The following is a 27,500-nucleotide window of genomic DNA, read 5'->3' as shown; positions in this document are numbered from 1 at the left end:
TATTATTATTATCATTGTTGTTGTTATTACTATTACTATTATCTTCAAATCCTGTTCAGCTGAGAATGAGATAGGAGTGATCAACCAAGCTATCCACCAATGGCAGCGATACACGTGTCTCACATTCACACAAAGCAGCACAGCTCAGAGTAGAATACAATTCAAAAACGGAGCTGGGTAAGTCAAGTTCATACTGATTAAAAATGAACTTTTATATAGGGCAATATCCACTAAGCCTGCTCAAAGCGTTTTACAAGGGGTCCCTGACAAACAGCAACACTTAAGATTAACGTCGCAGAAATAATGTCTGTTAGGCGGTATTACATTTTTTTTCATACAGAGACAACGTTGTTAACGGTCAGGTACTCATTTTACACCTGAGTACGGTGAGAGAATGTGAGTAAAGAGCCTTTTCCAAGGACTTAGCTATGAAATGGGAGTGATTAATAATCATGCTATTCAACAAACGGAACAATACACGTGTCTTACATTCTGACAAGCAGTTCCGCTCAGAGTAGAATCCAATTCAAAAACGGAGCAGGGTTAAGTCAAGTTCATACCGATTTAACCCTTTCCTTACCAGCTACAGGAAATTGTCACATTTGTTACGATTTAACCAACAGTTTTCTTTTGTAATCACAAAATTTGAAGATTAAAATTATAGTGATAAGAACTTAATTCTGTGATGTACATGGTATTTATTTCTTTTGAGGAAATGCTTAAAATCATTTTTATGTTTTATGGATCTGACGTTTTCTGGAAAATCGTGAAAAGGATTGGTAAGGAGAGGGGTTAACCCTCTCTCCTTATAAATAACAATGTGAAATTGAATGTAAGCTTAAATTTAATATACGAAAGCAGATAAAATGGACGTTTTGGATTTCCCCTATATCAACAAAACAGGATGACTGAAACACTACAGATGAATGAGATAATATGGCGTTGTTAACAGGGAGAGAGAGAGAGAGAGAGAGAGAGAGAGAGGGGGGGGGGGAGAGAGATGGGATAATAGCTGAGATTGCTCTATAAATTGCTCAATTTACTTTTCTTTCTTTGATTTTTTTACCCAGGTGTATGTCACGAATAGGGATGGAATCGGAGCCTCAAGGAATTCATTTGGGACAAGGTTGTCGATATGTAAGTCTGTGAGGTCCCGTCTAAAAGCTTGCTCTTGTTCTCGACTTCGAGATCTCTATCAATGCTAACTCGTTGTAAAACGCTTGTAATAAATGCATGCAGATAATTGTCTTTAGTGTGTTTATAGACGGCAGCGTGGCTGAGCGGTACGGTTTTTGCTTCGTACCCGAAAGAAATCGAGTTCGAGAATCCGCCGCTGCGCTTTGTGGTCTTGAGCAAGTCAGTTCGCCCAAGCTCTATTTGTGGCGCTCATAATAATAATAATAATAATAATAATAATAATAATAATAATAATAATAATAATAATAATAATAATAATAATAATAATAATAATAATAATAGTAGTAGTAGTAGTAGTAGTAGTAGTAGTAGTAGTAGTAGTAGTAGTAGTACTAATAGTAGTAGTAGTAGTAGTAGTAGTAGTAGTAGTAGTAGTAGTAGTAGTAGTAGTAGTAGTAGTAGTAGTAGTAGTAGTAGTAGTAGTAGTAGTAGTACTAGTAGAAGTTGTTGTTGTATCGATATGAGGATGTTGTTGTTATTGGGTTTTTTGTTGTTGAAATTTTAGTGCTTTTTTAGAACGAATAGCAAGATTACTATCTTGTAGTAGATTATAATAAATAAAAATAATAATGGTATAAAATTATTGTGCGCCAAACATCCCTTCATCTGGAGGGCTCTGGGCACATAACGAAGATTAAGCCTTAACACAGTACACACGAACAACGTTAATTATACACATAATCAAAAGAAAGCATGTCGGAATAAAAATATGCTCAATCGACGCTTGAAATCCTCTAGGAAGACAAAGAACGTATCTCGTGTGCTAGCAAATTCTACAACCTTGTACCAGAATGCTGAACGTATTAGTTATACTTTGAGATTACCAGTTGAAAAAGTCCTTGTCCTAAACCAATTAAATAAAAATGAAATTCCCTCCATTCATCCCATTGGGAAATTTGTCTCTACGGTCTATTCCAAGGGATGACAAGAATAGCCCAGACGTCTGCTATCGAGAGATCGAACTCGGTACCTTTCGGGTACGAAGCAACGACCGTACAGCTGAGCCAAGCTATCGTATTTCCGTACTGTGGAAAACTTTGTATTTAAAATGTTGCCCAGAAAACTCATCCTCCAACTATCGATCGATTTAAATGACCCTCATCTTGACACACAAAAAAAACCCTTTGGACTTTGAGGAAGACTTCGCGAAGTCCCATGCTTGAGAGTTTTTGCCAAGATGAGAGTCGTTTAAATTGATCGCGATTTGACGGACGAGATTTCAGGCCAAATTTTTAATTACGTGTTTTTCCAGAGTAAGGCAGTTAACTGATTATAGGAAAGAACAATCGTGACATCAAACCCTCTAGTCTTTTTCTTCCTAAATTCTCGGAAGTATGTATGTAATCAATCATTCGGAGCACTTATAATGTATAGTAGTAGTAGTACGCCTCGCAGTCCGAATGACGCTTGCTGAGAATTGAGTGATTAAGTCATTGTCGATGAATATAGTTGCTCTCTCCATCCATGTTGTTAATTGTATCCATTGGTCACGGTCCTGGGCCAGAGTTTTGAGGCTATCAAGATCTTGTTGTGACTTAAGTACGGAGGGCACTGCAATATTTCTGAGTTCTTCAGGGATTAATTGGGCCTCATCTGAACTAAGAAATTTCTGATATGTATAGAGAGATCCTGGTTCAGGGTAGTTGCTATTGATGTTGATGGTCTCCCTACATATTTGTATAATGTATATTTCACATATGATTGAATCATAGGGTGACATGACTATTTTAGTAGAAGGATGTACATGCAGATTCTAAGTATTACGGGACATTAAGGAGCGATGATGAATGGTCTTTATTGACGACCAGCATATATTTAGAGTAGAAAAAAAAATGCCATCACTCGGAAATTAGACGATCATTTACACAGTTATGTATCCAGTTCCCTCGAAAGAGAGACTTTACACTTCCAATGAAATAAGAACCAGTTTTTTGACATCACAATTTTTTCTTATTAACTGGTTAATTATATATTGATATTTAAAAAAACCCCCAAAAAACAAACAAACAACAAACCAACAAACAAACAAAAATGCAACAACTTGAACTCTTATATATAGCGCAATATCCACTAAACGTGCTCAAAGCGCTTTACAATGGGTCCCTGATCAAAAGCAACACGTAACATATAGAACAAGACATGAAGGGTATTATGCGAAATTGAGATTTTTTTGAAAGAAACAACGCTAGGTGTAACGATCAGGTGCTCATTTTACACATGAGTACGGTGAGACAATGTGCTTAAATTTGTCTTTTCCAAGGACTCAGCTATGCGCCGAGCGAGGCTCGAGCACAGGAGTTTCCTATCCGAAAGCGATTGTCTTACCACTAGACCACATAGCCGCACAGTTAACAGTAGATTATCAGTAGAAAATGTCATAGCTTAACCTTTTACTTTCCCCCCAACCCTCCTCCCATCCCAGGTGTCCGTGGTTCTTCATGAAATTGGTCATGCCCTTGGATTGTTTCACGAACAGACGAGGCCTGATAGAGATGAGTCAGTGATGCAATCATCATTATGATAATCATCACCATTATCATCATCATCATCATCATCATCATCATCATCATCATCATCATCATCATCATCATCATCATCATCATCATCACCATCATCATCACCATCATCATCATCATCATCATCATCACCAATATCATCATCAGCATCATCATCATATTATTATCATCATCATAATCGTCGTTGTCATCATCATAGTCGTCGTCATCATCATCCTCATCATCATCATCATCCTCATCATCCTTATCATCATTGTTGTCGTCGTCGTCACTATCATCATCATCATCATCATCATCATCATCATCATCGTCGTCGTCGTCGTCGTCATCGTCATCATCATCATCGTCGTCGTGATCGTCGTCATCATCATCATCATCATCATCATCATCATCATCATCATCATCATCATCACCATCATCATCATCATCATCATTGTTGTCCTCGTCATCATCATCATCAACCATCATCGTCGTCGTCGTCGTCGTCACCATCATCATCATCATTATCATCATCGTCGTCGTCGTCGTCGTCGTCATCATCACTAGTGTTGTCCTATTCTGAATAGGATGTCTCAATCGTTTCTATGTTATATGTTTGTGTTGAGAATATTGGCTATTAAGCTTAACTGCTGGTCAAAAATAACTTCGCGATGGTTGTGCGCGAGCGAGCCTGCGATCTCCAAGAAGTGGGTGAGAGAGGTCTCTAGAAATATGACTTGGGTTTGAAACGAATATTTTTGTATTCGTGGATAGCTCACACGGTAGAGCCACGCTCTCACCTGCCAGGCGGAGTTGTCGTACCAATAAGGTCGCAGGTTCAAACCCCACCACCGCCGCGAAAAATTTTTTTATTCTCTATTGTCTTCTGGCACTTTTCTACTCCCTTCATATATTGTTGTTACCAACATAAGTGCCTATTCTGAATAAAATCCAAAAGCCACTTTTACCAAAATGCCGCACTCTGGAAAAAAAACTCGTAATTTAGAATTTGGCCAGAAAACTCGTCCTTCAAATATCAATCGATATAAATGACCCTCGTCTCGGCAAAAACTCTCAGACCTTGTGCTCAAGGAAGGTCTCACGTGCTCCCCCCAGGTTTGAGAGTTTTTACCAAGACGAGGGTCATTTAAATCAGTCGATATTGGAAAGACGAGTTTTCTGGTCAGATTTTTCAATCCGTGTTTTTGTCCAGAGGACGATGGTTAGCTGGTCATTTTCATAAAACCAATACAATTTGTTATATCGGGGAGGCCTACACCTCGATTTGATGATTTTGAGGCAATGTGAGGTTATGCTATTTTTAGAATTCATAACCTATACAATAATGGAAAATTTCAGTTTTGTGGTACGTAAAACCAACGTGTACTCTTTTGCAGGTATTATAACCCAAATTGTTATGGTCTCATTGTTTTAATGAAAATTATCCCAATCCCACGTAAAGTATAATCCATTAAAAGAGTGGTAAATCAAACCGTTATTGCGTTCAGTTATCAGACCACCTGTAATTGAGACCAATATGGAAAGATTTGAGATTCTCAACAAAATCTTTATCAGAAAAGTGAGTGGAGAAGGCACTTACGTTGATAGTGGATAGCTCATACGGTAGAGTCACTCTCTCACCGGCCAGGCGGATTTGACGTACCATTGAGGTCTCGTGTTCTAGCCACCCATTGTCGCCGCGAAGTTGTTATTCTCTATTGTCTTCTGGTACTCTCCTACTCACTTCAAATCTTTAACACTAATGTCAAAGAAGTCTTGCTCTAGGGGTCAGAGACTTAGCGAACAACCTTGACCACATCATCCAAGATACAAACGTTTGCCAATCGTTGTCTTTGACATTTCCTCAAGTTAAAATGGTTTGACATGGTGTCAAACACTGAGTTTTGTACAAGAACATATGTAGAGCAGTCCAGATCAGACTCACAAAGTGGCTATGGGTTTGTTGGCCTACCCTGCGCAAGAAGACGAATGGAACCCGCATGGCAAGAGGAAACGGGGCCGTTCAAAACAGACCTGGATGAAGAGCCTTCGCCATGATTTAATTTGTGCGTCTCCAATCTTAACTAGAGCGAGGCAAAGGTATGTGCTAAGGACACAAGAAGATGGAAGAATGTTGTTGAAGGCATATGCTTCGCAAGGAGCCAAGAGGCAAAAAATAAAAGTAGGTCAATCAGACCAGCACATTAAGATAATGGCTCAAATAATGGTGAGTCCCTCCTTCTCTTCACAAAATTTAACACTTTTTGACTGAAATCGTATGTTGCTTGATAACTATCTTTTAAAAATTCATGAAATGTACAAAGAAGTGTTTCGTTTAGTCGGAATTGATACTCACCCTTCTTTGTCACAGCACTACTCATATGTGACGATGTGGTCTTGTGGTATGACACGGCTCTTCGTATCGGAAGGTCTTGCTTGGGTTCGAGTCCCGCTCTGGACGAAGCATAGTTGAGTCCGTTCTTGGAAAAGGCTCTTGACTCATATTCTCTTATCGTATTCAGGTGGAAAATGAGTATCTGGTCGTTAACAGCATTGTCTCTGTCTGAAAAATTGTTGTAATCTCATTCTACATGTTACGGTTTGCTGTTAGCGAGGGACCCTTTGTAAAACACTTTGATTATGTTTAGAGGATATATTGTCCTATATACAAGATTAAGTTTAATATTTATATGTATACATTCTTTCTTCTTTTTTTTTCAAGGTACGTGAGCATTTTCCGACAGAACGTAGCACCAGACATGTTTCACAATTTCAGGAAAAATAGTTGGGAAACGGTGGAAAACACGGGAATTCCATATGATTATATGAGTATCATGCATTATGGAAAGACGGTAGGCTGTATTGATGCTATATATATATATATATATATATATATATATATATATATATATATATATATATATATATATTTATATATATATTTATATATATATATTTATATATATATATATATATATATATATATATATATATATATATATATATATATATATATATATATATATATATATATATATATATGAGTGTTTGTGGGTACTCGTAGGTACGAAAGTGCTCGATAATGATGGTTAGAGCTAATATAAAATATAAATTGTCACTCACATTATATGGCCAAGACGTTCATTTCTGTGGCTTTCGTCCACGTCTTCAGTCTGCATAATGTCCGAAGAAAAAAATGCAACCTGTGCCTGACAGAGAAACTGGAAATATTATTACACAACCACAGGAACAATAGCACCTGAAACAAAAGATCAGAACTAATGACAATGTGCAAACACTCTAATAAATTCAAGCTCAAAACGCAAAAAGCCAAATAACCCTTCCCCCTACCCTCCCTCCCCCCCCCCCCTTCCCGACCCTATTATACCCCTCCTCCCCCTCCCCCCGCCTCCCCACGCAACCACATTCCACAACAATATCATACACACACATGTATACACCACACACAACAAACCAACGCACACACACACACACACACTCATAATATAAGCAATGAGAGCACACTACAACAATGCCATACACATCAACACTAATCAGTACTACACAACGGAAGCAAGGACAAGCACCTCAAATGGAATACATTTTTTTCTTCGGACATTATGCCGACTGAAGACGTGGACGAAAGCCACAGAAACGAACGTCTTGGCCATATAATGAGAGTGACAATTTATATTTTATATATATATATAATATATATATATATATATATATATATATATATATATATATATATACAATACCATGTGTAACCTTAAACGATTATAGTCTGACTGATATAATGTAGCAATGACTATGAAAAATGTTTTTTTCTCTTTTTGAGGATAATTTTTGTCTAAAATCAAAGCCCTATCTCCACTGAGTAAAAATGTTTTTGAATTTTGAAAATCCATTCATAAATAAACAAGTTCTGCAGTTTCAAAGGTGTCATTTATTTGGATGACCCGCAAAGAGGGAAAAAACGCGAAAATATGGGACGCTTTTTCGGCATTTTTTTTCGACCTTTGGTTGTATCTTGCGTAATAAATGGATTAAAAGATTGAAACTTGAAGAGCAAATTAGGATGGTGTTTTGTAAAATACGGGAAAAGTACTCGTCATATTCATATGAAATTTTACAACCAAAAAGAAGAAATGTTCATGTATTACCTTGTCAGCGACAAAACCTCCACGCCCGGTAGTTTTAGAAATATTTTACTCCAAAGAGTAAAAATCTATTTTTAACGGTGTTCTGGTAATCGCACGAGTTTTGTCGCTTGACATAATCTAAAATGACCTTTTTTCTAACTGTGTGCCAACTTTCAGTCATATTCATCGATAAACAGCGTCGTAATTAATTTTTTAAAATAGCATGTACGGAACGGCTTCGTCCCATATTTTGACACGAATTCGGGCACTTGGTGAGCGAAAAAGAGACCTAAAGATTTGTGCGGGATAGTCATTGCTATATAATGTAGTGAAAAGTCATCATTGAAACGGCTGGCTAAAAACGATAACAAAGAGTTGAGTTGTAGTAGAAGCAGCGTATGGCTAAATATCCACACTGGAGTCCCTAGCCAGTCTTTAAATTCATCACCACAGTCGAGGACAGCATCGAAACCTCCGCCAACCTCGTCATCGGGCAGTGTAAGATTGTGTGATCTGCTGTCTGGCGCCGTTCCCTGATAATGGGAACAGTCGGCTGACTCATTCAGACCTCATCGATGCATGTTTGCAGCAGTCCTGCCGTGGCCTGTCAGTCGTCATTTTGAGGTGATCCACTGTTTTCGATTGCCATTCTTGAAGCCTGACATAAATTCCGTTGGGTCTTTGATTACCCTATCTCCCGCGGGCATAGCATTTGTCCAATATAATTCCCTCCAGGCTTCCCCAATATTAAAGTTTTTCAGTTCTGAGTGGTAAAAGAGCTTTCTGGATTTTAGTCGCGATGTTCTGGGAGCTTCATTTGTGATAGGTTTTAATGAAAAATTGTAATATCGCCTAATAGGCGTCATGTCCCGTCCTACATGTTAAATGTTGCTGTTGACCAGGGACCCCTTTGTAAAGCGCTTTGAGCACATTTAGTGGAAATTGCGCTATATAAAGCTCAATTTATAATTTATAATTTATTAAATCGTGAAAGTTGTTTACGCTCTTTCTTTCTTACTTACTTACTTACTTATTTACTTACTTACTTACTTACTTACTTACTTACCACCCAACGTCGTTTTCAATTACCTTGGCTAGCTGCCCGCACTCTGAGATGACAAACGTCTGCCCATTTCTCACGTCTATTGACGGCATCGTAAAATTCCCTGCCATTCATTTCTGACACATTGCAGAATATTTTTCACACAACTGGACATTGGTCTTCCTCTTTCTCGTCTGCCCTCCAATTTCCCCTGTACACCATCTTTCATTAGGGTGCACCGGTTTCGGCATATATGTGACAAGAAAGAGCTTAATTTCCTTTTAGATAAATAAGATAATAAATTATCTAATTCCCTTTATTCATCGCATAGGGTAAATTTGTCTCTAGCGTCTATTCCAAGGGAAGACTGGAATAATCCACGCATCAGCCGCAGTGCAGCACCACAGAATGAGCTAAGGCAAGGTGACTTGATCGAGGCCACACAACGTTGTTGGATGCAAAAGAGGCAGAGTATTTCGTGCTAGAAATACTTTCTTCAAATGATATTCAGCCAATTCTTTTCTCTCAGCGCCATGAGCAATGTCGGGCCTGAACAATTTCTCTCCATTTTCCCCTGCTTTATTTCTTGCTCACTTTCTCTGTCTACCATAATGGACGATGTTGCTTTTTGCGCGTCCCTTTAAGCCAATAAAAACTATAAACGTATTGCTCGTGTCATTTGCTAAAGAAAGATTTTAATCGCGTAACGTATCGTGATTGGTATTTTGTTCTCTTTTGCAAATGTCATTTTCATTCTTTGTCTATTACTTGAGGGTGGCAGCAGGTTATGAAAATCTTCTCTATTGATCCTACAGGCTTTCAGTGTAAATGGACAGAGAACGATTCAAACATCTGACCCAGCGTATCAGGATAAAATCGGAAAAATGGAAGGCCTGAGTTTTAGAGACATCAAAACCATCAACCATCTCTATCAATGCCACTCCAGTAAGTGACAAAATGTAGCAGCAACACAAACACTTCAATAAACACTACTATTACCACTACTACTACTACTACTACTACTACTACTACTACTACTACTACTACTACTACTACTACTACTACCACCACCACCACCACCACCACTACTACTACTACTACTACTACTACTACTACTACTACTACTACTACTACTACTACTACTACTACTACTACCACCACCACCACTACTACTACTACTACTACTACTACTACTACTACTACTACTACTACTACTACTACTACTACTACTATTCCTACTACTACTACTATTCCTACTAGTAGTAGTAGTTGTAGTAGTGGTGGTAATAGTAGCAGAAATGGCGGTGGTAGTAGGTGGTCGTAATAGTAGCAGAAATGGTGGTGGTAGTAGTAGTAGTAGAAGTATTAGTAGTAGTAGTAGTAGTAGTAGTAGTAGTAGTAGTAGTAGTAGTAGTATTAGTAGCAGTAGTAGTAGTAGTAGTAGTAGTAGTAGTAGTAGTAGTAGTAGTAGTAGTAGTAGTAGTAGTAGTAGTAGTAGTAGTGGTGGTGGTAGTAGCAGTAGTAGTAGTTGTACCAGAGTTCAACATTCTTACAAGATTGTATTTCTCCATTTGTTTAGACTGCCAATTAACAGATAGCGACTGTCCTGGTGAAGGCTTTGTGGGCAAAGATTGTACCTGCTGGTGTCCTGGCGAGGCCAACGACGTCGAGGGCGCTAATCCTGTCAGTCCATGCGGTGGACAACCCAACCCTAGACCAACACCAAGACCAGATGGTAAAATTGCAGTACTCTAGAAGAAGGAGGAGTAGGAGGAAAAGGAGGAGGAGGAAGAGGAGGATGAGGAGGAAGAGGAGGAGGAAGAGGAGGAGGAGGAGGAGGAGGAGGAGAAGAAGAAGAAGAAGAAGAAGAAGAAGAAGAAGAAGAAGAAGAAGAAGAAGAAGAAGAAGAAGAAGAAGAAGAAGAAGAAGTAGTAGAAGAAGAAGAAGAAGAAGAAGAAGAAGAAGAAGAAGAAGAAGTAATAGATGGGGTGGGAAATGAATTTATAAACAACAGCTGTGGAACTTTCGTTTAACATCTGTCCTTTAAAACGGAGAATAAATAGAAGGGGCGAAGTTGATATCACTCAGCTCTTAGTTATAATTTTTAGACAGCAAGTTAGTGATAAGTACCCAACAAAATTGAAGAGTAGTTTCCAAAACTGACTAACTCCGTTTTTTTTCCATTTTTAGACATTGAGGATAATTCCCCTAAAACTTCTCATTTGGTCCATCATTTTATCATATTCAAACTTCAAACTTGGGACATTCTTGTGCCAATTGATACTTTAAATAAACTTTACAGTTCAATTTATCACATGGATGGAAAATCTCAAAAAGTAGAAAAATCGACTTAACGAGCTTCGGAAAACCAGCCTTCAATTATCGAAAGAACGAAATTGACGTTACTCAACTCCATGTTATTGTTTTAAGTCAGCCAGCTTAGTGATTAGCGCTCATTTAATGATGCCAGTCAGGGTATAAACTTTCAAGTTCACACATAGTTTTTTGTGTTGGTATGTTATATATAGCTTGCTGGCGGATATTATAAGTATTTTACCTAAATGTATAGCATCAATATCAAACTGACTATAAACTTTAAATGTTACAGACAGTTTTTGTATATTGGTATGTCTAATTTGGCTGACGGATGTTGTAAAATTTTTGCCTAAACAGCATAGCATATATACAATATATTTCATTGCAAAAACACCCAATGTTCATATTTCTTGACATTGTAAAATTTTCAATTTATCGTTCATGGTCAGACTTATCGATTCATTAGTTTTGAGACTGCTGGTTGCATAGGATTAAACAGTCGTGAGCTAACTTTCCTCGTAATGACGCACAATAACTTAGTAACTGGTTCTAAACTATAGGGAAAATGACAGACGTCCTTTTGAATTCTTCTCCGACGAGCAAACCATTATTAATCTGAAGACATGACATGTGAAAAAGTTCTAGTCAGCATGAAGAAAACCGATTTTATTTGTTTACAACCAAGCGGTTCGTTGCTGGGCGGACGTAACATCAGACAATTTAATCCTATTCTCCTTGGGGACGGAAAAAAGGGATAACAGTGGAACCTCAGTTTGACAGTGATGGTGGGACCAGCTTAAAGTTACTAATCGCCGAATTTCAAGGAAAATAACTCGAATGGTCTTAATCGCCATATAAAATGATGTATCATAAAGTTGTAAATAGCATATATAAACTCATACACTCATTTACACACTCATACACAGATACCTACACACACACACACCTACATACACAGACAGACACACACCCATGAACTAGGTCCTGCTTAACCTTCGGTTGCCCTCAGCTGTAGGCTTAGCTGAGCTGAATGTGGGTTAATATATTCTATTTTAAAACGTGTGCTTTAAATATAAGCTTTTATATCGGTCAATATCCACGAAATGTACTCAAAGCGCTTTACAAAGGTCCCATGACCACAGCAACAGATAACACGTAGAACGAGACATGACACGTGTTAGGCGTTATTATATTTTTCTCCGGACAGAGACAACGCTGTTAACGGCCAGGTACTAATTTTACACTTGAGTACGGTGAGGAAATGTGAGTAAAGAGCGTTTTCCAAGCTCAACAATGCCGCTGACCGAGGCTCGAACTCAGGACCTTCCGATCTGAAAGCGAGTGTCATACCACGACACCACATAGACGCATGTTATTATTATTATTATTATTATTATTATTATTATTATTATTATTATTATTATTATTATTATTATTATTATTATTATTATTATTATTATTATTATTATTATTATTATTATTATTATTATTATTATTATTATTATTATTATTATTATTATTTTTTATTATCATCATTATTATTATTGATATTATTATTATTATTATTATTATTATTATTATTATTATTATTATTATTATTATTATTAGTTTCTTGTGTTGATGAGAGTGGCGCCTGTACAAGTTGGTACAATAGGGGGTACTGCACTGGACCGAACCAGAACTTTGTGAGACCCAGATGTAGAATGACCTGTGGTCTCTGCTCAAATCCAGAAGAAGGTAATAATCAACACAATCATCATTTACATTATCGTCTTTTTCTACTATCACCAGCATTCTTCTTCTTCTTCTTCTTCTTCTTCTTCTTCTTCTTCTTCTTCTTCTTCTTCTTCTTCTTCTTCTTCTTCTTCTTCTTCTTCTTCTTCTCCTCCTCCTCCTCTTCTTCTCTCTTCTTCTTCTTCTTCTTCTTCTTCTTCTTCTTCTTCTTCTTCTTCTTCTTCTTCTTCTTCTTCTTCTTCTTCTTCTTCTTCTTCTTCTTCTTCTTCTTCTTCTTCTTCTTCTTCTTCTTCTTCTTCTTCTTCTTCTTCTTCTTCTTCTTCTTCTTCTTCTTCTTCTTCTTCTTCTTCTTCTTCTTCTTCCTCTTCTTCCTCTTATTATTATTATTATTATTATTATTATTATTATTATTATTATTATTATTATTATTATTATTATTATTATTATCATTTATTATTATTATTATTATTATTATTATTATTATTATTATTATTATTATTATTATCATTATTATCATTATTATTATTATTATTATTATTATTATTATTATTATTATTATTATTATTATTATTATTATTATTATTATTATTATTAGTATATATTATTATTATTATTATAATAATTATAATAATTATTATTATGATTATTATTATCATCAATATTTTCGTAAACATAATCATTATCATTTTTATCATTTCTTTATATTTCTTTTCTTCCTTGAGGTGGTTTTGTCTACAACAAGCTGTTCAATCTGATGCTTTTGTTGTTGTTGTTGATGTTGTTGGTGTTGTTGTTGTCAAAACTCCAATACGTGTTTTCAATGTTGTTGTTTATGTTGTTGACCCGAATATCAGCATGGATTTATTGGATTGGCATTTTGGTATTTTTCTGTGCATTAAATTAAAATCAGCCATTTTAAAGGACAATTTATAACCAGTTACACAACATTCTCATTGTACAGCTATGTGGTATTTTGGTAAGACAATCGCTTTCGGATCGGAAATTTCGGGGTTCGAGCCTCGATCTGCACATAGTTAAGTCCTTGGAAAAGACTCTTTACTCACATTCTCTCACCGTACTCAGGTTTAAAATGAGTACCTGGCTGTTGACAGCGTTGTCTTTGTCCGAAAAAAATGTAATATAGCCTATCAGGCATCATCTTGTCCTGCATGTTAAGTGTTGTTACCACTTGTAAAGCGCTTTGAGGACGTTTAGTGGATATTGCGCTATATAAAAGCTCAATTTTACTATGACATTGCCAAGACTAGATGACGAACATTTCATGGAATCGTGATACACACTCAAGGTAGAACAGTTAGAAAATAAACATTTTCTAATTTTCTTCGTTCCCTTCTTTTTATTTATTCGTGTATTTATCATATCTATCTAATCGATATTTATTTATTTGCTTATCTATTAATTTATTTTTCCATTAATTTATGTATTTATTTACATATCCAATGGGTTATTTACTTATTTATTAGTTAATCTTTATAAAACGTGTACCGTGTTCTAACGATCCTGGTGACCAAATGGAAACAGAAAAAAATATTTTTGTAATATTTTGTTAACTACAGAGATAGATTAGAAGTTAATATGAGTTCTATTTTATAAAGAAGATTTATATATCCCCAAACATGATCAAAGCGCTTTCCAAGGGGTCCCTGACCAACAGCAACACGTAACATATAGAACACTTGAAGCCTGTTAATTTATACGTGAGTACGGTGAGAGAATGTGAGTAAAGAACCTTGTCCAACGAACCAACTATGCGCCGAGCGAGGTTCGAACCCAGAACATTCCGATCCAAAATCGAGTGTCATACCACAAGACCATTTTATAGCCGCACATTTAAATTCTTTTTTTTTTCTCTTTCAGAAATTACACAAAGACCCACACCGAGACCAACACCGAGACCAACACCGAGACCCACGCCGAGACCTGAAGGTAATTTATGACACATAGGGTCACATTTGTTTCAATGAGTTCTTCATGAATCAATGGGTCATTTATTATGAATCAACGGTACACTCAATATGAATCAACGGGTCATTCATTATAAATCAATGGGCCATTCATTATGAATAAATAGGTCGTTCATTATACACCACTGGGTCATTCATTATGAATCAACTGGTCATTCATTATGAATCAACTGGTCATTCATTATGAATCAACTGGTCATTCATTATGAATCAACTGGTCATTCATTATGAATCAACTGGTCATTCATTATGAATCAACGGAATTTAATTTGTTTTAGTTAATTTAACGTCTTTGAGGTTAAGAATAATAAATTTATAAACAAATTTACTACACTGCCATTCTCTGAAAAAGACACGGATTTGGAAGTTGGCCAGAATACTCGTCCTTAAATCACTCAATCCTAGAGATTTTTGCTACCTTTCAAAATTGGAAAAAACAATATATTAAAAATGAGCATGTACATAGAAAGTCTTATTCAGCTACCATTAACATGCACAAACTAAAAACATTAGCTTTGATACTAAGGCTATAATTTGTCTCAGAAAAATGTAATAAATAGGCATGTGGTAAAAGTAACCCCGGGTAAACTACGGATATAGTCGGTGTTAGGGTTGAGTGAGTTAAAATAAAATGTGAGCGTTGATCTTTTGAATACCGGCGCAATACCCACTAAACCTGCCCAAAGGGCTTTACAAAGAATCCCTGACCAACAGCATTTCTGAACTGTTAAATTGAGACATGACGCCTGTTATATAAGCCATATTATAAAACCTCAACTTGATAAATTCCTTACAACACAGAGAGTAGACATATTTCTCCAGTGGATACCAGGACATTCAAATATACCAGGAAATGATAATGCAGACAGATTAGCCAGGATCGGATCAGCACGTTTGCAACCATCAATTCCAGTATTCTTAGGAACAGCGAAACATATAAATTAAATATGAGAGAAGAATGGGTAAACAGTTTGGCGATAAGAACCACAGGTAGATGCATGTTAAACCATATGCCCATTCCTGTGAAGACTGGTGATAGATTGAATATGCTCAGAAGACACCAGCAAAACATCATCTTTCAACTAAGAACCCAACACATACCGCTCAACAGCTATTTATGGAAAATTAAAAAGTAGAAATGACTATGAAAACTTTTGTTTTCTATTTTCGTAGGAAATGCTACTCTTAAAGTAAAGCCCTATATCCACTGAGTAAAAATCTTTTTGAATTTTGAAAATTCATTCATAAATAAAAAAGAATTATACAGTTTCAAAGTGTCATTTATTTGGATGAGAGAAAAAAGTTTTCTATATTTTTTTTCTGGTTTGTGGCTGTATATCAATTAATACGTGGAATTAAAGATTGAAACTTGGCAATTTTATGGCAAAATTATCTGAAAATAAGATAAAGACATCTTAGAGTTCTACCTTGTATAGTTTTAGAGCTATATGGCTATGGTCAACCATAATTTAGTTTTAAAATATACATATTGATCACTTGAAACTTTTCCGAAGTGTAATTTGGATCTACAACCCGTGTGGTGTCCGGGGTCCCTCAACTGAGAGGGTCAAGATTAGCCCAACGCCAAGCCAGCGTGTCGTAAAAGGCGACTAATGGTGTGTGATTCCCCCATCTTTGAGTCAACTGGTTCTCCAGGTTGGGGGTTGGCAAAGGGTTAACACCCCTTTCCGTTAAACTCAAACCGTTACAGAAACGCAGACAGACAAACCAAATCCTTTTTTTAGCTTGGGCGACCGAAGACTTTCTGGAATGACAGAAGAATTAAAGAAGCTGATATACAGAGAAGTGGTAAGACCTGGAATGAAATCAAAACGTTAGCTCGGGATAGAGAAGGATGGAAACTGTTTGTCTGTGGCCTATACCCTGACCCAGGGTGAAAAAGGCAATGATGATGATGATGAACCCATACAAATGATACGAAAATTGCCTGCTAAATTATTATCGATCAAAACAGTCCCGTGAGACTATGGCTTATGTTATTTATAGTATTTATTTGAGCGAGAGAGAGAGAGAGAGAGAGAGAGAGTGTGTGTGTGTGTGTGTGAGAGAGAGAGAGAGAGAGAGAGAGAGAGAGAGAGAGAGAGAATATGTGTTAATCTACTGTCGCTATGACATAAAAATGAAACAATACCTAAAAAAGCGTGCGAGACTTTGTGTCGCAGGTCGCGAACAAGGTTGGCAGAATGCCAGGTGTGTCGCCAAATATATAAATTTGTTTCTTTTATTAAAAATCTAATTCATCTATTTTTGTCTCAGTGACATTTTATTGAATTTTCTGTTTGTAAAAATTTAATTCATTTTAAGTGGGCCAGTCCTTGTAGTAAAAACGATATGATTTATATTTAGCCATTTTTGAAGTCGAATTTGGTCAGGTGAAAGTCTGGCCATCTGACAGTCTTGCCACTCTGACGTCATTTTTGTGTCGCGCAATGGGGGAGCAAAATGGTTGTCTCCTCTTTTCACTCATTGAAATGATAATTGGGTTGATGTTTTGTGAGAATACGGGAAAAAGTACTAATCATAATCCAATGAAATTTGAAATATAAATAGAAGAAATGTGCTTTTATAACCTTATGAGCGACAAAATCTCTCCTCTTGGTAGTTTTAGAAATATTTCACTCCAAAGAGTAAATATCTCTTTTTAACGGTCTTCTGGTAATCGTACGAGTTTTGTCGCTTGAAAAAAACTAAAATGACTTTTCTAACTGTGTGCCAACTTTCAGTCACATTCATTGATAAACAGCGTCGTAATTAATTTTTAAAAATAGCATACACGAACTTTCCGTGTCCCATACTTTGCCTTGAATTCACGTCATTTCGACACCCAAATCGAGGTCCAAGGATTTCACTAAGATAGTCATTGCTAACAAAAGACACCCTTCCCGTCCCTCATGTCATCACTCCAATGAAACAGTTACATGCTACTCGCTTGAGTGTCAACATCTTGAAGGCCTGAGATGCACATTCCTCCCATCAAATCCAAGCATCATTAACACACTGGAACAACTACAAGAGACTGTAACTTCTATAGCATGTCTCGTACTGCATGTTAAGTGCTTTGAACACGTTCTGTGGATATTGCTCTATATAAATGGTCTAGTTATCTGCACTCCGCTGTAATTTACAATACAAGTACATGTGATACCTATGTCTTCTTCGCATACGCTCCATCATTGAGCGTAGCAGTGCGTTGTGAGGTAAATATCTGAACAGGTGTGTATGAAAACTGGAACACCATGGAATTATAAACACCGAACTAAAGTCCTCCGAACAGATCATTGATAAAGAAAACGACTCAAAACTGAAAGAACAAAAACTACTTTCTTGGCTTGAAGACTGGCTCAGCAATAAAACTCAGGAAGTAGCCCTGGATGGATATAGGAGTGATAAGTGCAATGTTTTATCGGGAGTGCCTCAAAGAACTGTCCTTGGACCACTCTGCTTTCTAACGTTCATTAACGACTTCGGAAAAAAACTATCAACTCTTACCAAGCTCAAACTGTTCGTCGATGACAGCCTATTATTTCGAGTTATTGACACCCAGAACGAGATGCCTCGGCTAATTAACACACATGATGCCATTCTATAGCTAAGAACACTTGCACAAGACAGAGATTTATGGAAACAAATTACTTACTGGATAATAGAAACAGACTGACACACTCGAAGTGACGCACAAATTCACAACATGCGTCCATAGAGACTGCGAAGCCATATTCATTCATTCTACCTTTCCCAGTATGGTTGATTCTGCTGGTATGTATAGTCCTCTGGATCATTCAGGGCACTCAAGCCGCCACATCACGGCAAGGAATGGACAGGTGGAAATGTCATTGGAAGTGTAAAACCACTCTTCTGGAGGACTGGATACATACCCTTTGTAATTACAAGTATTCTTCCGGTTTAAGAGTGATATATGCTTGTCGTCAATAAATATAATTTCATCCTTGCTCTTTACCGTCTCGCAATGCAAAAAAAAAAAAATTGCCTATAGTACAAGCTGCTACTAAAATAGTTAAACTACCTTATGATTCAATACGTAACGTTTAACTTATTCATATTAGTCCTCCGGTGGACAGGTTACACAGTGCTGCCAACCATAGCCCTTGTAAATGTGTACAATGAATGAAAAATGCATAAAAATCCGCATTTTTTACGCAAGGTTGCCACCAATGGTTATATACAGAATTCCAATAATTATATTGGAATCAGAAGAGTATGTTTGACGTCACGCACGACTTATCTGCGCTCTTGAACGAATACATATTTTTGATTGACTTTTATTTGGCCTCTTTCGACGCGAACATAAAGACAACTCTGAATGAAATTACGTATGGACCTCCTTTTTCCTTACCACCTATAGGAAAATCGTCACATTCGTTTCGATACAACCAACCTTTTTCTTATTCAAATTTCCTTTATTCAAATTTCCTTTGTACATCATAACATTTAAAGAAAATGAACAATGTGTTGTAGAGTATGTTTTGCTACAGAAATTATGTATCGCAAGAATTTAACTGCTATGATGTCTGACTGATAAAAAATCTATTTTGTGTTTGTTGGGTGTGGAGTTTTGGGTGACATGACTGGTAAGGAGAGGGTTAACATGGTTGTGATGAACAATAGTTTGCGTCATTTTTCTCTATTTCCATTAAAACAACAATGAACCCTTACAGAATTTGGAAAGTTATCAGATCTGCAAATAAGTGCATATCGGCCTCTCTATAACATTCTACCATGGCATCGAGGCCCCCCTTAACAGCAAACGTGTTGCTTATCCATAGTAACCATGACAATGACCACAGCCACAACAGGAGTGGCACTAAAAGTTAGACGTCTGGACAATTTGAACAAATAATTGGTTAATTTTGAAGACCAATTCACACTATTAAAATATTTCATCGTAATTAACGATTCACAACTAGAACAGCAATGGGTTAATTTTTATTGCTACTCATGAGAGAGTTCAAACTCAGATTTAATCCATTTAAATGATAAAATAGCAAGACGTTTCTTTAATTCTGAATGTCTGAATGGTTTTGTTCATGACGAATGCTCCGCTTTCAAAATATCACAAATCAAAAACAGAAATGGGCTGAGTTATTGGATGACCTACGAGACTTGTGTATTTTGTGACCACTTTAAAAAAAAACACAACACAACAAACAAAATATTGGGCTATGAAGTGAAGTCATGAAGAAAATTGTCCATCTTATAATTATACAGATATTATAGCTACCTCATGCAAATCAAGTTCACTGAGTTCCATGTTATTAAATCATAATATAAGTGACTCTATATATTGAAACGGTATTTCTCTACTAGACTAAAAATTCTATTAAATATCCCCGATTGTATTAACTTCACCGGTATAAACTATGCATCAACATGTGCGTAATTTATTTTTCTATTAGGTCACTATTGGCTGCTATTTCCTGATGTTAATTTATCCTTTTTTAAAGAACCCTTACCACCAGGTGAATGTAGAGACACGAGGAGTGCCTGTTCAAGTTGGTACGATAGAGGCTATTGCCATATAGCAGGAAGGTTCAGAGACTTTGTTAGAGCCAAGTGTCCATTTACCTGTGGAATTTGTGCCTAGGTATTTATTTATCCTCTTTTACATCATCCCATTAACAACCGTCATCTTATTTTTACCTTTAACATCATCATCATCAACATCATCATCAACATCATCATCATCATCATCAACATCATCATCATCATCATCATCATCATCATCATCATCATCATCATCATCATCATCTTCATCATCATTAATACCATCACCACACCCACACCCTCTCCCCCCTCCCCACCAATTAAAAAGAAATGAGCGCAATATTCTCTAAACATGCTCAAAGCATTTTACAAAAGGCCCCTGACCAACAGCAACAATAACATGTAGAACAAGACATGACGCCTTTTTGGCGATCTTACACTTTTTTTTCGGACAGAGACAACCAGGTACTCATTTCACACCTGAGTACTGTGAGAGAATATGGTGAAAGCCTTTTCCAAGAACTATGCGCCGAGAAAGGATTGAACTTAGGACTTTCTGATCTGGAAGCGAGTGCTATACCACAAAACCACCATCATCACCAGCAGCACTGTGATAAAGATATTCTATAAGTTGCTACACCATAACTGATTACTGGATTACTATAATATTAAGAAATGAAGAGAGTAGAAATATGCCTGAAGACAATAGAGAACCAAAAAAAAAACCCCAAAACAAAAAAAAAACAACAAAAACTGTAGCGATGGGGATTCGAACCCATGACCCGACTGTTAGGGCACCTCCACCTGGCCACATGAGTGACGCTCTACATTTGATGGCATCCATCTGATTGTTACAGCACCTCTGTTTGGCCACGATAAGGACACTACAATCTACGCACGCCATGACTGTGCATGGATTGTAGAGATTCCCTCTCAGGGCCACGTGGATTTTCTGTTACAGTCGGGTTATGACTTTTCACAGACCCGTCTAGTAGCAGTACCGTCAACTGGGATAACTTTTCCTATAAGGGAAACTTTGCCTCTTTAATATTGGACCATTAAGAGATTGTTTAGTTTTTTTTTTTTTGCAGTATTTCCTTTGATAATAATTCATGTCTTTTAACGAGTACAGTAACTGCAAAAGCAGAGATTAGTCAAAATGCCCCAAATGTACAGAGGCAAAATTTCCCCATGAAGCAAAGTAACTCCAATTGACGGTGCTACGAAAAATTCGTAAAAATACGAATTTTTTGGTTCTAGCTACAGAACTGTATATACACCTCTCCGATATTTGACTCAATAAAGCTTGTGGAAATATAACGTTTGGTTCCTTAGAAACTATATCGAGGATTTTGAAACATTTTAGATAACGCTGAGGACAAATTGTTTATGTCTCTAAATCTAAAGCTATCTAAAGTGACTTTTTCTATTTTTCCCTTGGAAACCACGAGTTTTTGAGACTCCAAGTAGGCAGTATGATGCACACAACACACACACACACACACACACACACACACAACCACAAAACACACACACACACAACACACACACACACACACACACACACACACACACACACACACACACACACACACACACACACACACACACACACACACACACACACACACACACACACACACACACACACACACACACACACACACACACACACACACACACACACACACACACACACACACACACACACACACACACACACACACACACACACACACACACACACACACACACACACACACACACACACACACACACACACACACACACACACACACACACACACACACACACCACACACACACATACACCATCGCCACTCCGCATAACCAAAAACACCTGTCTGCTTATTCTTGTTCCTTCCTTGTGCAATTTTATTTTTGGGTTTATTACATGTGTTTTGTTGAAGTATTTTTTTCTTTTTTCCTATTTTTGTTTATTTTCTATCGTTTCTTATATAGAATTTATTAAGTGAATTAATTATTAAACGTTCTATCGACAGGATTTACACGTTTGTCCTTGGGAAGGAAATGATGGCCAAGACAACTTATCTTGTGTGTTTGGGTCAGGTATCTAACGTCAGAATTTTCAAGAAGATGAACCAATAATATTTTGATCCCACATCGAAAACGTTCTTTTTTTCCCAACTTTATAAACTTTTTGATTGATATGAATAAACGTGAATATTAAAAAAAAAAAATTTCAAAATCTTGAGTTTTTATATGGCGCAATATTCACCTAGTGGTAGTAGTAGTAGTAGTAGTAGTAGTAGTAGTAGTAGTAGTAGTAGTAGTAGTAGTAGTAGTAGTATTGGTAGTAGTAGTAGTAGTATTGGTAGTAGTAGTAGTAATAGTAGTAGTAGTAGTAGTAGTAGTAGTAGTAGTAGTAGTAGTAGTAGTAGTTGTAATAGTAATAGTAGTAGTTGTAGTCTCGTAGTTGAAATATTAAAAGCGACAGTTGTATAAGTGGTTAGTGATTTTGTTTCTCGTTATCTATTGCCTTGCCTCATCTCAACATGTAAGGGACTATTCCATATTTCTATCACAACAAGAATAATGAAATTGTCATTTTTTTTGGATATAACCCGATTTTTTAACGTTAAACATATTGTAGACACATGTCTATATATTATGTAGCGATTGAAATTCTGATGATATAAAATTTGTTTCAAGAAACATCCAAGTTATAAATATTTTTATGTAAGAGTATTTTTACTAAAGATATTTTTCATGTAATTATACTGCAACCACCACTGAGTCCAGACAATTCATGGTATTTTGCATTTTATATCATTTGTTTTCCACGTTAATTTGTTTATTGTTGTGATGACAATGGAGTTGTACCCGAAACGTCTATTTTCTGTATTGTTATCTTACGAAGCCTCTCCATTTTGAGTTTTTATTTAGTATTTTCATAATCACAGGTTTCAAGCAGCCCCTACCGTTTTCTACTGATATAGACCATTAATCCTCTTCTCTGAATTTTGTCTCAAATTATACAATTGTTGAACTGATTTATATATACTCCTCCAGTTTTTGACCGTAGCACGACTAAGGTGAGCTTTTATATAGAACGTGTGCCGATAACTAAAACAAGTTCAACAGTTATTTTATTACCCCACACATTTAAAAATAACTGCCAGCAAAGAGAACTTGGGGAAAAGAATAAGTACACATTTAATTACGTAATGGAATCATTAATTTAAATAAATCGCTATAAATAGACAAATCATTTTCTACTATTCTTGCGCGTCAATTTATGTCAAAATAACCATTGATTAATTCCCTTGGTTTGTTGTCTCCGATCTGTGTCACAAAATTCCATGTCCTCATAAAATGTGTACCCCTAGTTGATATTGTTCTAACCGTGCTTTTATGGGCCAATAAAGGAACCTAACAACTACTCTTTATAATTACGAAAAGTGGTGTAATATAAAACGTTTGTGAAGCTGAAATATGTGAAAGATAACTATTTGAATGTGTTAACGTAAATGTGACAGATTGTCACCAAACTCTAATGTACTGGGGTGAACCAATTGTTTGAAATTAACTATGCGCCAAACGAGGTTCGAACTCAGGACCTTCCGATCCGAAAGCTAGTGTAGTAGTAGTAGTAGTAGTAGTAGTAGTAGTAGTAGTAGTAGTAGTAGTAGTAGTAGTAGTAGTAGTAGTAGTAGTAGTAGTAGTAGTTAGTTTACCTTATTTTAAAACAAATATCTTTATATGGGATTTGAATGTCACTTGCAGTTTTTATCTATTTCCCTTTTTATCTATTTAAAAATAAGAAAAAAATGACATACGCTGCATTTTCGTTTGGTTTATTCCCATTTTATGTAGAAATTAAACTTGAAACAAATATTAAGTGTGAAGTTGTAAATAAGAGAAAAACAAATCGAAATCATCAAAAATCAATTGAGAATTAAATGAATATTATTAAATACATAGGGAACAAACTGATCAATACAAAATTACACGGCTTGGTGCATAGATAAGTGTATATATATATAGCTTTTAAAAAATCAAATGGTGGGTAGTTGTAGTGGTGGTGGTGATTTGTTTTGTTTTGTGTTCATATTTCCTTAAAACCATTATAGTACTTGGTCATGGGTATGTTGACGTCAAATAAAAAATTGAATAAAACGAAAAAGATTTCTTCTGAGTAAATATTTGTCTTATTGCTTTTTCATTTTCTTTTCTTTTTACCTCCTATGTATGAGAAGACAACTTCTTTTGTTTTGAGGTATTTGGTGACAACTTCCTCAAGTTATTTGGGTGAGTGCATGTTTTGCGGGCATAGGCGGGGAAGGCGGAAAGAGGGAGAGGTGGGGGGGGGGGGCGGGGTGAATCAAGGGGAGTCGCTTATTTTTCTCCATGTAAAGTCGGGCGTTAGAAAACCGAGAATCAGGGGCTACGCTCCACGGCCAATCAAGTTTTAATGGTTTTGATACTTTCTGAGAAAGCGTAGCCGCTTTTTGTAAATCTTCTCTCTTGGGTACAATAAGAAAATCGTACCATCAAAATATAAAAATTTTGAATATTTTATATGGTACAGAAAATCCAAGGATTGATTCGTTGACTGATTAACTGATTAATTTATTCAATGTAAGATTAACTGACCAATTGATAATGATGATAATGTTTGGTGTCGAATTGCCACAATTGTAACAAATTGAAAACGAAATGAATATGTTTATGTTGTGTATATCTCACGTGTGAAAGAAAGAGAGGAAGAGAGAGAGAGAGAGAGAGAGAGAGAGAGAGAGAGAGAGAGAGAGAGAGAGAGACAGAGAGAGAGAGAGAAAATAAGTAGGAGTGAAATATCTGTTAAATGTTACAGTTATCGTTTAACGTTATAACACGTGTAACTAAATGACAAATTGCCATATTTATGGACAATAAAGATCTATTATTATTATTATTATTATTATTATTATTATTATTATTATTATTATTATTATTATTATTATTATTATTATTATTATAAACAACATCAAACTAGAAGAAGTCACCAAAGCAAAAATATCTCTGAATAACGTTAAACAATCGCCACACCGGGAAAGACAACATTGCAAACATATGAAGAAAGACACACTCCACCCTCGGGGATTCTTGAGAAGAGACCTCTTCGACTGCAAAGAAAGCATAAAAGAGAAATGCTATAAAGCTTTTGTTAGACCAACACTCGAGCATAGCAGTACGGTATAGGATAACTATGACTACTCCGAAAATAAAGGAAATATAATCAATCCAACAAAGAACTATGTATCATTCGTTCAACAAAACCATTGAAACAACACCTCATTTGGAACCATTTTCGGAAAGGAGACAAAAGGATTAACTAAATGTATTTTACAAAGGCCAGAAAAAAACAGGATAGGTTGCTTTCACAGGCAGGGCCTCCAACCGAACAAGAGGAACTAATTTGTTAATTACTTTTTAAGGTGTTCTAGCTTCTAGCTTCTATCAGCTTAGTTTCGCTTTGATATATTCTAATACTGTACACCCCAGAGACAGCAAACAATGTCGGATCCAACGAGAACTCAGGTTTAATTAACTTTTTAAAAATCTTCAATCTTTCACCTATTTTCAGACCTGCCTAAAACTACGAAAAATTCGTAGAAATACGAAGTTTTGGCTCCAGCTACAGAACTAAATTCAATTCTTTGACTCAATAAATATTATTGAAAAGGAACGTTTAGATCTTCAGAAACTATATTCAGGGCTTTGGAGAAATTTTGGATCATACTAAAGGCAAATTACTTATTTCTAATGCTATTTGAAGTGATTTTTTCATCAATTGGAAACTACGAATTTTTGAAATTTCAACTAGGCAGCTCTGCCTTTGGCACTACTAAAATCACTTCGTATTCAATGAAGTTCATAACCACACACACACCAGCTAAAACAAAGTAACAAAAAACCCCCAAAAACTTGAGCCATTTATATAGTGCAATATCCACTAAAATCAAAAGGCTTTACAGGGGATCCCTAAACCAACAGCAACACGTGATATATAGGGCGCCACATGACGCCTGTTTGGTGATATTACATACTTTTCGGACAAAGACAACGCTGTTAATGGCTAGGTACTCATTTTATACCTGAGTACGGTAAGAGAATGTGGGTAAAGAGCCTTTTGTAAGGACTCAACTATTCGCCGAGCGAGGCTCGAGCCCTAGGACCTTCCGATCCGAAAGCCACTCAATATTTATTGAGGTCATACCACAAGACCACATAGTCGCACAAGTAATCACAAGGTCCCCATTAAATCCTTGAAATATTTTTCACGACCTCGGCAATTTTTTTTCAATATCTAGATACTTCTATGGGAAACATAAATTTGTGGTTTTACAAAACTTCAACATCATCATCATTGCCTTTTTCACCCTGGCTCAGGGTAAAGGCTACAGACAAACAGTTTCTATCCTTCTCTATCCTGAGCTAACATTTTTATCTCATTCCATGTCTTATCACTTCTCTGTACATCAGCTTCTTTAAAAATTAAATAAATAAAATTCCCCTCATTCATCTTATGGGTGAAAATTTGTCTCTAGGGTCTATTTTTCTAAGGGAAGACTAGAAAAACCTAGACGTCAGCTGCAGTGCATCGCCAAAAAATTGAGCTAGGGCGAGATGACTTGCTCAAAGCCACCCAGCGCAACGGCGGGTGATCGAACTAGGTTCCTTTTTGTTGTTTTTTTAGAGCGGTGGGGGCTGCCTGAAGCCTGGGATCGTGAAAATACTAACGAAAGAGTTGATAATGGAGATAATATCTTCGGATGAGAACAATATTGAATTATAGTAACTACCGTGATTGCCAGAACTCGGTCTTCTGTTTGTAGGACTCCATGGCTGGGATGGGTCCAGATGGCCGGTGATAATGGATTTACTAAGTTAAAACTATTAAACCCCTCCATTCTACCCATAGATAGGTCTAGTGGTCTAGTGGTATGACACTCGCTTTCAGATCGGAAGGTCCTGGGTTCGAGCCTCGCGCTCAGCGCATATTTGAGTCATTGGAAAAGGCTCTTTACTCACATTCT

The 27,500-nt window shown here is 36.4% G+C and overlaps 1 protein-coding gene across 1 annotated transcript in view; it reads left to right on the top strand.

Moving 5' to 3' along the window:
- LOC144980235 (protein SpAN-like) overlaps nucleotides 1-24,621 on the top strand; it is a 38,590-nt gene extending 13,969 nt beyond the window's left edge. Inside the window, exons 6-15 of the mRNA XM_078927839.1 lie at nucleotides 60-177; nucleotides 1,071-1,137; nucleotides 3,620-3,693; nucleotides 6,415-6,544; nucleotides 9,695-9,824; nucleotides 10,459-10,614; nucleotides 12,804-12,932; nucleotides 14,808-14,876; nucleotides 20,398-20,537; nucleotides 22,461-24,621. Of these exons, the coding sequence (XP_078783965.1) occupies nucleotides 60-177; nucleotides 1,071-1,137; nucleotides 3,620-3,693; nucleotides 6,415-6,544; nucleotides 9,695-9,824; nucleotides 10,459-10,614; nucleotides 12,804-12,932; nucleotides 14,808-14,876; nucleotides 20,398-20,537 (1,013 nt within the window). The 3' untranslated portion in view covers nucleotides 22,461-24,621. The remainder of the gene's footprint in view (nucleotides 1-59; nucleotides 178-1,070; nucleotides 1,138-3,619; nucleotides 3,694-6,414; nucleotides 6,545-9,694; nucleotides 9,825-10,458; nucleotides 10,615-12,803; nucleotides 12,933-14,807; nucleotides 14,877-20,397; nucleotides 20,538-22,460) is intronic.
- Nucleotides 24,622-27,500: the final 2,879 nt, after the last annotated feature.

The sequence above is a fragment of the Berghia stephanieae genome, chromosome 9 (assembly GCF_034508935.2).
Source record: "Berghia stephanieae isolate SIO BIC M18660-M18661 chromosome 9, UCSD_Bste_1.3, whole genome shotgun sequence".
Classification (NCBI taxonomy): domain Eukaryota; kingdom Metazoa; phylum Mollusca; class Gastropoda; order Nudibranchia; family Aeolidiidae; genus Berghia; species Berghia stephanieae.
Note: the sequence above shows the minus strand (reverse complement) of the source record. Positions and strands in the feature narration are given on the sequence as shown.